Source organism: Corylus avellana, chromosome ca5 (genome assembly GCF_901000735.1).
Source record: "Corylus avellana chromosome ca5, CavTom2PMs-1.0".
Classification (NCBI taxonomy): Eukaryota; Viridiplantae; Streptophyta; class Magnoliopsida; order Fagales; family Betulaceae; genus Corylus; species Corylus avellana.
This window is the reverse complement of record NC_081545.1, coordinates 19,879,841-19,892,654: the sequence shown is the minus strand read 5'-3', so window position 1 is coordinate 19,892,654 and position 12,814 is coordinate 19,879,841. Positions and strand designations below refer to the sequence as shown.

General features: G+C 41.1%; 1 protein-coding gene across 3 annotated transcripts in view; it reads right to left on the bottom strand.

Annotated features, from left to right (window-relative positions):
- The window catches only part of LOC132180739 (callose synthase 7-like), a 30,063-nt gene extending 17,249 nt beyond the window's left edge, over nucleotides 1-12,814 (bottom strand). For 2 of the 3 annotated variants that reach the window (XM_059593658.1, XM_059593659.1), the window contains exons 1-7: nucleotides 12,767-12,814; nucleotides 12,604-12,685; nucleotides 11,895-12,020; nucleotides 11,690-11,807; nucleotides 11,117-11,448; nucleotides 10,925-10,977; nucleotides 10,647-10,707 (exon numbers count right to left, since the gene is read on the bottom strand). In XM_059593658.1, coding sequence (XP_059449641.1) covers nucleotides 10,647-10,707; nucleotides 10,925-10,977; nucleotides 11,117-11,448; nucleotides 11,690-11,807; nucleotides 11,895-12,020; nucleotides 12,604-12,654 — 741 coding nt within the window. In that variant the 5' untranslated portion in view covers nucleotides 12,655-12,685; nucleotides 12,767-12,814. Of the gene's footprint in view, nucleotides 1-10,646; nucleotides 10,708-10,924; nucleotides 10,978-11,116; nucleotides 11,449-11,670; nucleotides 11,808-11,894; nucleotides 12,021-12,603; nucleotides 12,686-12,766 lie in introns of all 3 variants that reach the window. The other variant, XM_059593660.1, reaches the window with a different exon arrangement.

The window sequence follows — 12,814 nt, the reverse complement described above, 5'->3', positions numbered from 1 at the left end:
ACAGCTTATCTTCACTTCCTCTTCTTACTCAAACTGAGTGCAACACCTAGAGAAAGACATCCACCTCTCAATCATGCGCCATTATAGAAAGTTCACATTCCACTGGTTAGAACAACCCAAAAACTCCAAGTGAGCCTCAACAAAGGCATACTTTGTACGAGCAATACCAAATAAAACTGAAAAGGCTAACTTTAGATCCAAATCCCCACACCATTGATCATGCCAAAATCTAATCTTAGATTCATCTCCCACCTCAAATCTAGTATAACACGAAATTTTTAAGCCTTTCTAATATTCTTCCATAACCCCATCCAAAATGCTCCAGAAGGCTCAAGAGAAGGCTACCCACCACATGAATTGCCAAATTCAGATTCCACAGTAACTCTCCACCAAGACTCTCTCAAGCCCATAGAGCCACAACCATTTACCTAAGAGACCACAATTGAACACCATCAAGTTCCTAATACCCAACTCTTCCTTAGAGATTGGTGAACAAACCTTGGACCAACTCAGCAAGTGATATTAGACCTATAAGAAATCATGCTGGAGCATCTTAAATGGTTTGAGTAGGCAGTGTGTTTTGAGTTGATTTCAAGAATGATCTTTAATTTCCAATGGCAAAAATGATGGTTTTGGTGGCTGCAAGTGGTGGCTGTCAAAAACACTATATGGAAAGTCGTTTAATGGCTAAGGGAAGAACAACATGTCATGCAACACAGGGCCAAACGATTGGTTGTTCAAATGGAAGCGCAATGCAAGATCAGATGAAAGCTCCACATAAAAAATGACACATGGGAACTAAATCGAACTGCCTAATGGAAAAAGTGTAGTTAGATGCCAAAGGGTGTTTACAGTAAAGAATAAGGTTGGTGCTTGTGCGGAAGGATATAAGGTCAAACTGGTTGCAATAGATTTTACACAAACCTATGGAATAAATTATGAGGAAACGTTTGCTACGGTAGCAAAGATGAACTCAACCCAACCACTACTTTCTTTGGTAGAAAACTTTGGTTGGCCACTTTAGCAACTTGATGTAAAAAAAGCATTTTTCTTTTATTAAGTAATGTAATGCAATTCAAAAAGCATAAAGGGGCACAACCCTAGTTCATAGGAAGTATAAAAGAAAATGCCTAACTAGAAGAAGAAAAAAAAAATAAAAAATCATTAAAACTAATCACCAAGGGAGCTAAAAACACAGTTGTCCAAGTAAAATGAGAAAAAAAAAAAAAAAAGCTCATGAGCTCCTCCAGTGTATTTTCTTGGTTCTCGAAATTTCTATCATTTTGTTCCCTCAACAAGCACCACATAAGGCATGAAGGCACCATTTTCCACACGACAGCACTCTGAGGGAAACTACCCATCCACCAACAAGCAAAACTATCGACCACCAGATTAGGCATAACCCAGGACATCCCAAAGGGACTAAAGATAGCATTCCATAAGGCACAAGCAACCTCACAAAGGAGAAGAAGGTAGTCCACGAACTCCCTATTCTATTTGCACAAGCAGCACCTATCGACCACAATGACATGCCTCTTCCTAAGATTGTCCATGGTAAGACTCTTCCCTAAAACATCCAACCAAGCGAAAAAAACAAAGTCACTTTCAAAGGAACCTTGGTCCGCCAAATCCTCTTCCAGGGGAAAGGAAGATCATCTTTACAAGCAAGGATCTTGTAAAAGGAGCTAACATCAAACTTCCCTTTATGAGACGAGGCACACCAAAGCTTGTCTTCCCCTTCCCTTCTTACACTATGGGAATACAACAAGGTGTAGAAGGAAGCCAAGACATCCACCTCCCGATCATGAGTTGTACGAATAAAGCTAAAATTTCACTGAAGGGATCCACTAGTGAAGTCCAAATTAACTGCAACCGACGCATCATTCAGACGAGCAATGTTATACAAATCCGGGAAAGGATCCTCGAAGTAAGGAGCGATTCCCAGGTAGTGACGGGACACATCAAAAGAGAATACGAAGCACGGGGTGAAAAGATGAAGCAATATCTTTACGCCCCCTGCTTCGTCTTCGAACAGACGGTGATCATTAAAATACCGCTGGAAGATAATACTTAGGCGGATCCATTGGCTCGACTCAAATCCGAGACAAAGGAAGATATCGAAGCTTCTGACTGGGTGGTCTAGGACCTAACTGAACCCTCAATAGCGAAAACGGAAGAAGTCATCAATATTAAGGAGAACCCAGAAGACTAGGGATGGATGAAGGAGATTGTAGACTACCTAAAGGAAGGGAAACTCCCTGAAGATAAGAAGCTGGCATGCAAAACTACGGATGAGATCGACTAGGTATACCCTGATTGAAAATGTTCTCTACAAAAGGGGCTATACCATGCCCCTACTAAAATGTATATCCGGTCGGGAAGCGAAATACATGCTGCAGGAGATACATAAGGGAGTATGTGGAAGCCACTCCGGGAGTCGCATGTTGGCTCACAAGGCGGGTTAGAGCCGGGTATTTCTATGAAATAGTGAAACACTGCGACAAATGCCAGAGGTTCGACAAAGTCACTACTAATCTCCCGGAAGAATTAAGCCCAGACTCATCACTGTGGCCTTTTGCGCAGTGCGGAGTTGATATCGTGGGACCCTTGCCCATTGGAAAGGGAGGTCGCAAATTCACGGTGGTTGCAATCGACTATTTGACGAAGTGGGCCGAAGCCGAAGCCCTAGCTACAATCACAACTGGGCATATTAAAAGTTTCCTTTGGAAGTCAGTGATTTGTCGCTATGGGATTCCCCACGCGAAAAAAAGTTGCACATGCGAAACTATTTCTCCTCGTCGGGACACCCTCAGACGAATGGGTAGATGGAAGCGACCAACAAGACTCTGATGAAGACCTTGAAGAAGAGGCTAGAAGACAGAAAGGGAGCTTCGGTGGAGTTCCTACCGGAGGTACTCTGGTCATATAGGACTATCGAGAGAACACCCACGGGAGAAACCCCTTTCGCCTTAGCCTTCGAAACAAAGGCAGTCATTCCAGTTGAAGTTGGGTCTGTTTGTTTCAAATTTTAGACCTATAACCCAAGGTTGAACGATGAAGGCATGGGACTGAACCTGGATCTACTGCAAGAGAAGCAGGATACGGCGGGAGGCACTATGGCCGCCTACCAGCGCAACATGGCCAAATACGTCAAGAAGAAAGTCAAGTACCGGGAGTTCAAACCAAGGGACTGGTACTTCGAAAGCTCACGATAGCCACTACAGACCCGACGGAAGGCAAGTTGGGACCAACATGGGAAGGGCCTTACCGAGTCATACAGAGTCACCGACAAGGAGCATACTACTTGCAGGCCAAAGACGGGAGACCACTGCCCAGACCTTAGAATGCGGAGCACTTGAAAAAGTATTACCAATGAGAAACAATTAGACTCTTTTTATATTTTTGCCTTTAAATTGTTTATCTTTCAATATATTACCATGCAATTCCCGGCTAAATGTTCAATTTCTGAATAAAATTGGACACTTTATTGATGCAACAGTCAAGGATATTCCTATACTAACTTAAGCATCGGAGTGTCCCCGGTCAATCGACCGGTGGACAATCAATGCTAGTTCCCTTATGTAGAGACAGAAGTGGGAACATTCGCCAGAATAGAAATAGCAGGAGGGCACATCCAGAAGTAACAATAGACAACTCAAACATCAAGCTCGGGCAGACAAAGAAAACAGACACTTGGTTTCCTTACAAACCAAGTCCTAAAGAGGGGTCGGATTTTGCCCTCAGTTGTCTCTAAGTCCATTCTCAGAAAAACTACCCTCGGACAGACAGAGAAACCAAACACTTAGCTTCCTTACGAACCAAGTCCTAAAGAGGGCTTAGATTTTTCCCTCGGTTGTCTCTAAGTCCATTCTCAGAAAAACTGCCCATGGGCAAACAGAGAAACCAAACACTAGGCTTCCTTACGAACCAAGTCCTAAAGAAGGGTTGGATTTTGCCCTCGGTTTTCTCTAAGACCATTCTCAGAAAACTCACCCTCAGGCAAACACAGAAACCATACACTTGGATTCCTTACGAACCAAGTCCTAAAGAGGGGCCGAATTTTGCCCTCGATTTTCTCTAAGTCCATTCTCAGAAAAACTACGCTCGGGCAGACAAAAACCAAACACTTGGCTTCCTTACGAACCAAGCCCTAAAAAGGGGTCCAATTTTGCCCTCGGTTTTCTCTAAGTCCATTCTCAAAAACACTCACCCTCGGGTAGACCAAGAAGATAGACACTCGGTTTTTTACAAACCGAGTCCTAAAAGAGGGGCAAGACTTTACCCTCGATCTTTTCCAACTCCACTCTTAGAAAAGTCAGAACATTAGTTAAAGCAAGAGTTATTTACTGATAGTTAATTATGCTGAGGAGCAAGGAAAAGCATAGGAAAGGATAACAATTTTCATTAATGTGGGGAATAGCAAAGCATTACAAGAAAAAATTGTTCTCAGACAGTTTGACAAAAATAAAACTACAATGATATTTCCCTATTGCCCGGGCCTTCCACGTGGCACATAGCCACCCATACTTCTCCAGCCTTCTGTCTGCCTCAGTGTACATGCTGGTTACTTGGTTGAAGTTCTCTATGTAGCGCAAGTTTTTCGCCCGCACACGATCTAGCTGGTCCACTAGCCCAGCAATGCGCTTATCCCTCAGAGCAACCTCTAGGGTCAGCTTGCGGTTCGCTCTTACGGCAACCGCAAAGGTCTACTCCCGATACTCCAACAAGGACCTCACCCTGTCAAGATCCAGGTCGTACTGGTTGAATACCCCCGCAAGTGAGGGCACAACGGAAGGCTCCAGAGGAAGAATCAACTCTACGGCAGGGGTGAAGCTCGTAGGAGGTGTCAGAGCCAATGACGCTACAAGAGTCGTCATCAGAATCAGAACGAGATGGAGAACCAGAGCGGTATGGAGAACCAGAGCTGGATGGAGAACTAGAGGCAGAATGAGAGCCAGACATTGTGCAAAAATTCTCAAATGGATTGAATGACTCCAAAACCAGAACGTTGGAGAGTATTTCTAGAGGAAGCTCCCTCGGAAACACAAGAATTGGCAATAATGAGCCACACACTCAGACAAACTAGGAGACAACAAGTGTCACTGGTTGTCAAATCAAAGCGAGGCACGGGCATGCAAATATCCATCGAAAATGAGTCCAGCAATTAATTCCACGAAGGCTCCTTAATGATAATAGAGGCAGTCGATTGAGATTCTCCAACTCCAACCGCCAGTTCCTCAAATGATGACGGAAGCAGTCGAATGGAACTTCCCAATAAAAGCAATCATGGCTTATAATTCCACATCCCAACCTCGGATGCTTGGATGGAGGGGGTTGTCAACAAAACTCCTAGACACCATTCGACATTTACAATTCAACAACCGAGGCCAAGTTACCTTTGCCTCGGAAGCTTGAATGGAGGGGTTTGTCAACAAAACTCCCGAACACTATTCGAGATTTACAATTCAAATAACCAAGGCCAAGTTGCCTTTGCCTTGGATGCTTGAATGGAGGGGGTTGTCAACAAAACTTCTAGACACCATTCGATGTTTACAATTCAACAATCGAGGCCAAGTTGCCTTTGCCTCGGATGTTTGAATGGAGGGGGTTGTCAGCAAAACTCCCGAACACCATTCGATATTTACAATTCAAATAACCAAGGTTAAGTTAACTTTGCCTTGGATGTTTGAATGGAGGGGGTTGTTAGTATGTTAGTATGAGCAGTGAGACAACATACACAAAACAATTGGCAAAACAGTTGCTAGCAAAGTCACAAAAATTTTCAAAGTTTTTATTATTAACAAAATGCAAACGGTTACAGAGAATAGGAGTTCGAGGTTTCACCCTCCTCCATTACATCACCCTCGTCGTCAGACGGACCCCCAGAATTAGAGGGCACCATTGGTAAGTCAGGCTTGGGCAAACGGTTACCGTGATACTAGCACCAGGGGGTCCATCCTTAGAGGGTTTTTTCGGCTGCCCTATCTTATTCAACAACACCTTATCCTCGGGAATTGGATACTTGAAGTAGGTGCGAAGAGCCTCGTCGGTCACGAGGGCCGTGAAGTCCATTCACTGCGCATTCTCCTTGACTTGAGAAAATGTCAGGATCCTGTCTACCCATTTCTACTGGTGAGGGTGCAGAATGGGACTACTCTCCCTTGTTTTCCCAAGAAAAGATGCAATTAATAGTGTACACAAGAACAATAACAATTCCTCCAAAAACAAAGGGGTTGCAATTTACTTACATTCCTTTTTCATGAGTCCCACACTCGGGGAACCCTTCAGTCTTTGCGAATAATCTCCGAGGGTGATGCCTTCCATTCACCCGAGACAAAAAAGAATTGCTCGTTCCACTGTTTGTAGTTGGAGAAAGTAGAAGTCAAACTGATAAAATGACTTCTACCTCTGGCCGTGAAATTTATTAAACCATCCTTGGAATGGATTGGACGGTAAATAGCAAGAACTCCGGGACCGTCATCTGACGACCCTCGAAGATGTTGGGCCACAAGAAATAGGAAGCAAAGAAGAACCGCCATCCGTTTGGCATGATTTGAAAGGGTGCCAAGCCAAAAGAGCAGAGCAACGACCTCACCGCCGCCAGGTAGGGTAGACGGAGCCCCACGAGAAACATCGCCTCATAAACGCAAATATCCCAAGAGTCAAGACCAGGAATGACATTGGCATCAGGACCGGCAAAGTGCAGTTGGATGTTCGCCGGAATGGTGTAGTTGTTCCGGAGAACTCTTTAGTTGTTCGGCGTCAACCATGACCTAAGATTCATAGCGAAATCCAGGGTGTATTGAAGGTTTCCGTCGGACGGAGCATCTTCAGGCTGGAGAGGTTCATCACTAGAGGGAGATGATCGACGGATAAGCACACCGGAGCCACGATCAGCCTCGTTAGCACTATTCACTGAAGCAGTAGAGCGAGAAGTAGAAGCCATATCGTAGGAAAGAAATAGGGTAAGGCCGAGTCGACAATGCGAAGGAAAAAGGCAAGAAGATTTAGGGAAGCAAGAAATCAAGAAAGCAGAGAAGTTTGAGAATCAGCAATTTAAGAAGGCTAGAAAGGGTTTATAAAGGGAGCTCGTGGGTGCACGGGATTGCTATAAATGAGAGCAATGATGAATCGCCCCCGAATGTGTCCGTTGAATAGCCCTTAAAAGAAATGCCTCAGGAACCATAGAATTCAAGACGCGTGTCCAATAAGCTAGGAATTGTGGCGGTCCTCAACTGAGGAGTTGACATGCAAGAACAAAGGACAATGTCTTGATGAATACAAGACAAAAAGAATTAATGCATTATTAGGGGGAAGAGCAAACGGTCCAAGAAAAGAGGGTGCACGTTGCCACGATGATTTGGTGTTAGAAAATCACAGAATTCACAGAGAATGTGCAAATAAGCGTGGAATAGCACCGTCACCCGGGAGAATCTAAGTGAACTACAAAAATCCTACAAAAGAGATATTGACCCGGGACCTCCAATAAAACTCCTCTCACACGAGTACCTCGAATAACGGAATTGAGGGGGTAACTACTGGGAAAATATCATTCCCCTTACGGCCCAGTGGGCTATAAGGTCACAGTCCAGTGAAAGAGCTATGGCTTAAGGCCTGGCTAACATAACCCGAAGTTGATAAAGGCCAAGACCACGGAAGTCATCCGTGAAAGGTTCAAAGATATCACCAAGACATGGTCACCCGAGAAGGGGTCACCTAGGGATATATTTCCCGAGGCTGCCAATCCCTTGGTTTCCCGAGGACTATCTTATTGTTGTAATCAGATACAGTGGATGAACCAACTTCTAATACTCAGTGATTGAGTCTCATTGAGTTAAGGACTCCATTTTGTGATTATCCAATATCATAAGGATCGTGTTAGAGTTTAAACATAGCTACTGCTCTGAGTCCAAACCAAACTACAAGACTCGGAGAAGATCATCACAAAGTTGAGATAAGATCGAAGGAAGAGTTCTAATCTGGGTGAACTTATCAGCCTATTTATAGGCTGGACCCCAGGTATCAACGACACGCTGAATTATTCTAGAGATTACCTATACATACTCAGAGACCTTACTTGAGCATCGAAGGGAGATTACACTCAACACAGGGCGCTTTCTCTTTGTGTTTACCTTTTTCAGGTTCGAGCTCGGAGAACGTGTTCACATTGTACCATAAACTGTTTTAACAAGAACTAAATCCATAATTGGCCCACCTTTAACAAAACCATTATGAGGCTTTGAAATAACATTTTCCACAAACCTTCTCAGTCTATTAGCAAGAAATTTAGCAATGATCTTATAAACACCGCTCACAAGACTAATAGGCCAGAAGACATTAAGATCAATCACCCCATAGTTCTTCAGGATTAGAGCAATAAATGTGGCATTAAGGCTTTTTTCAAATTTACTACAACCATGAAAGTCAATGAATACCCTCATGATATCATTCTTGATCACATCCCAGCAGTCTTGAAAGAAAGCCGTGGAAAAGCCATCACAACTTGAGGCCTTATCTTTATGCATACCTTTCACTATCTCTAAACCTCACTCTTTGAACGGATGCTCTAACCGAGAGGACTCCTCCACATATAAAGAGTCAAAAGCAAGGCCATCCAGCCTAGGCCGCGAGCTGTACTGTTCTGAAAAAAAAAAAAAAAAAAAAAAAAAAGTCTCATAAAACTGAACAATATGATCCCTAATAATAGGTTGGCTAGAAAAAACTGAGCCGCTTACAAGCAGTGACTTTGTGGAATTGAACCTCCTGTTCAAGTTGGCTACCTGATGAAAAAACCTAGTGTATTTGTGACTGTCTTTTAGTCAAAGAGCCCTTGACTTTTGTCTCCAACTAATCTCCTCTTGTAGAGTAGTTTTCCAAGAAGACTGAAGAAGAGGCATACATAGAGGTACCACTTGGTCTTGATTTTCCATAGGCCAATGGTATAGTGTGTAGATTGAAAAGGGATTTATATGGCTGAAGCAATTTCCTAGAGTTTGGTTTGAGAGGTTCTCCCGAGCTATGCATAAAAATTGGTATAAGGAGAGTCAAGGAGAGTCAAACAGATCATACTTTATTTATTTATCAAACATTCTCCATAAAGGAAGTTGACTACACATATTGTGTATGTTGATAATATAGTGCTGACAGGAAATGATGATGAAGAAATGCAACAAGGGAACAAATGCTAACTATTGAATTCACAAAAGACCTGGGACGTTTAAAACATAAAAGCAACTACAAGAAATTTTTCTATTTTCTTGTATGACCGTATCCTTGGAAGTAGCAAGATTGAGACATGAAATTTTCATCTTACAACAAAAGTATGTCCTTGATATTCTCCAGGGTAGAATAAGGGTAAAGGTCATGAAAAGTGGGGTTTAAAATTATCACAAACCGTTATAACTTAACGAACAATATAAACAAACATCCATGGCAACTACATAAAAACTAGAGAAGGCCCAAATTGGCACCACATTGAATATAAAGCCACACCTTTATGTTAGTATTTAAATTCTCTTCTTGAGGCTTTGCAGTATGCATTTTAATAAAAGCAACAAATCCAATTTGAAATCCACAAAACAACAAGGCAACTGATCATCAACCGGCGAAGAACAATGACCAAATATCATACCAATGCATTTCTTAATTATTCTTATAATGATGCCCCTGAGAACATCAACAACTTACTGTCGGAATACATGTCATTCTCTTACCAATTGCCACCTCCATCAGCATCCCCTTTTTATCATCTTTACCCAATAGCTTGTGACAAAGATGTCATGTTGTTAGATTACTTGGTTTCCTCGGGTAATTATTTCCATTGTAATCTGAGTTTCAGGAGGGAACTTCAGGATTGGGAGCTGGAACCTTTAGACTCGTTCCTCAATCTGTTATACTATTCGAGAACTCATCCGAGGAGGAGGATAAAATGTTGTGGTCTCTAGCTAGTAGTCATGGCAGAAGTAAAGAACTATTATAAAATTCTAGAGGCAGGAAAGCCTTTCCCTTTTCCTTGGAAAGTATTTGGATGGTCAAGGATTCGTCCCATATAACTTTCTTTATTTGGACGACGGCTTTGAGTAGGATTCTCCTATATAGTTGACAATCTTAGAAACCATGGTGTCACTCTAGTCAATTGGAGTTGTCTATGCAAAAGAATGAAAAGACCATGAATCACCTTTTCATCCATTATGAGTACACCAGTGATCTTCGTTACATGGTTCTCAACGTGTTAAGAACTTCGTGAGCTATGCCTGGAAACATCCTAGAGATGCTACAATGTTGGAAAAATCAAGGGCATGGACATTCCAAAGCATCTACCTAGAAAGCTATTCCTTCATTCTTAATGTTGAACATTTGGAAAGAAAGATACCGTTGCCACTTTGAGGATTGTGAGACCTCTGTGCTCGTGTAGTATTTGTTTTGTATTTCTCCTTGAGTCTTCTAGACCTTGTTTAACTTTTTAGATTTTAAACTACTTTAGCACCGTTGTATCATTTGTATACATTTTGTGTACAAGGGTTGTGCAAGGATGAATCCATATATATGTATATGTGTGCATGTAATGCCTATGAACTTAGATTAAAAACAAGATAGAATTCCTAAAGACACTGGAATAAAGCAATATGTATTTAAGAAATATTCACCTCCACGTAGTAGCTAAATGCTAGCTTACTGACTATCAGCATACTCCAAAATAGTGTATACCTACGCAAGGAACATAAAACTTTGTTAATTGAAAAAAGCCACCTCCAAATCATAACAAAAAAGCCACCTCCAAATCATAACATATAACTTTAAACTAACCCCCACAGCCCCCAGCCCTTTCTCCAAAATAATGAGGCCAAAAAAAAAAAAAATGAAAAAAAAAAAAGGAAAAACAGAAAAGAAAGCAAAGCCCAATAATAAGCTTCCTTTTCCTTACTTTAGAAGTGAGATAATGTCCTCATGCATGCCTATTCCTACATAAAGTTTGGGCTGAAAGATGGCAACAGCAGGTGAAAAACAGTCAAATTTTATAGAAAAGAAAGATTAAAAAGACAAAAAGGGGAGAGAGAGAGAGAACAACAAGAACCAGACAAATAAGTTAACATTAACAAATGTCAGACATGCTTGCCTGAGCCCACCACATAAGAAGAGTGATAATCCGCCAGTTTGATAGCTCCATGTGCCTCCGTAAAGGTGGAAGTAAAAACATTATAGCAGCAAGTAAATTGGGCATCAAATAAAGTGCAACAACATAATTATAAAATGACAGGTTCCTCCAATCCCTAGCCCAGCTACTGAAGAATTTCACCAATCCTATAGGGTTCTGCACAGAACTAGAATAACCAATGGGCAGAACCACAGCCCACACAGCTGCTGCTGCAAACTTCAAAAGGTACCATAGTATTTGGCTGAATTTCAAACTCTTCCAGGCCTTCCAACTAAGAATTATATCTAGGGTAGCTGCAGAGATGATATATAAAATAAGGGAGCATCACAAAAGCCATTCAACCACACATAATGCCGCTAAAACAGAATATGAATGCTTGCTTCTTACTGCTGCACTAAAAACCAATACAGCGGTTTCTAACATGCAAACAAATATAAAAACAGTCTTTTATTTCGTGAATAAGCACACAAATTCCCACCAAAACAATGGTGACATGGAGAAAAAACCTCAAATACCTTAAGATAATGCCAGTACCTTGCAGAAGATTAAGAAAAGCAGAAGTAATGAAGATGCTCAAAACACTTCTGAAGACGTCTTCATCAAATAATGCAGCAAGAGATCCAGAAGGACTCCAGGCAACAATTACCATTGCCTGAAAACCCGAATTTATGTAGATGAAGTAAATTCCCCTCAGAGAAAGGTCAAAAAGTAAGAATTCATTTTCTAATATTAAGGCTACCTGGAAAGCCAATATAAAAAATATCCACATTCGATCAAAACTTCTGTAAAGATGCCAAAATGTACGGACGTCTACAAAATTTGTCTTAGGCTTCATCTTTCCAGGAGCAGCAGCTTGATAATCACTCTGCCAAAAATAAAAAATAAAAAAGTTCAGCAATACATATATAGGTTTAAGTTGCACCCTCAACCTCTTCACATTAGACAAATATTTTGTTTATCATACATGCCGAATTTTGTATCAATCAAATTTCATTTACAATCCAATCCATATATTTCATGCAGTTAGTATATTCTGAAAACATATAGGACTAATATTCTGGACAATATATATATATGAGATGGTTCTTAATCTCTTATCATTACAATATTTAATAGACATAAACGGTTTGGGGAAACCATATAATTCGAAGGTAGGCTTGATGATATACTTAAGTAAGAAAAAATATTGGGTGGTTTAACATTAACCAAAAGTTAAACATGGTGTAACTTAAACTTAACCCATATACACACACACACAAATATGTATGGGAGGGTGTGCAAGTTTAAAGTTATTCTTCACACGATGGCGTCCAACTCATAAAACAATAATGAGTTCCATGGTTTTCAAAAACTATTGAATAATGATCCCATAAAATAGAATAATAATTTTAGAACATTGACAAATAAAATAGTATTACTTAATCACAAGTTGTTAACTAAGTAAGTACCTTTGCAGCTTTTAAATCTGAATGCCTAAAAAAGTCTGCTTTGGTGTCCATTGGCCAGCCTAGTCTTAAACATCTGTTAGACCTAGAGACAAGGACGATATTTTTTGAGCCATTAAATATTTGAATGGAGTATAAAGCAGAATTTACAATTCAAGAAACATACCAGAAGTACTCGTTTAGGTCATCATAATTTCTCCATCCTGAATGGCTT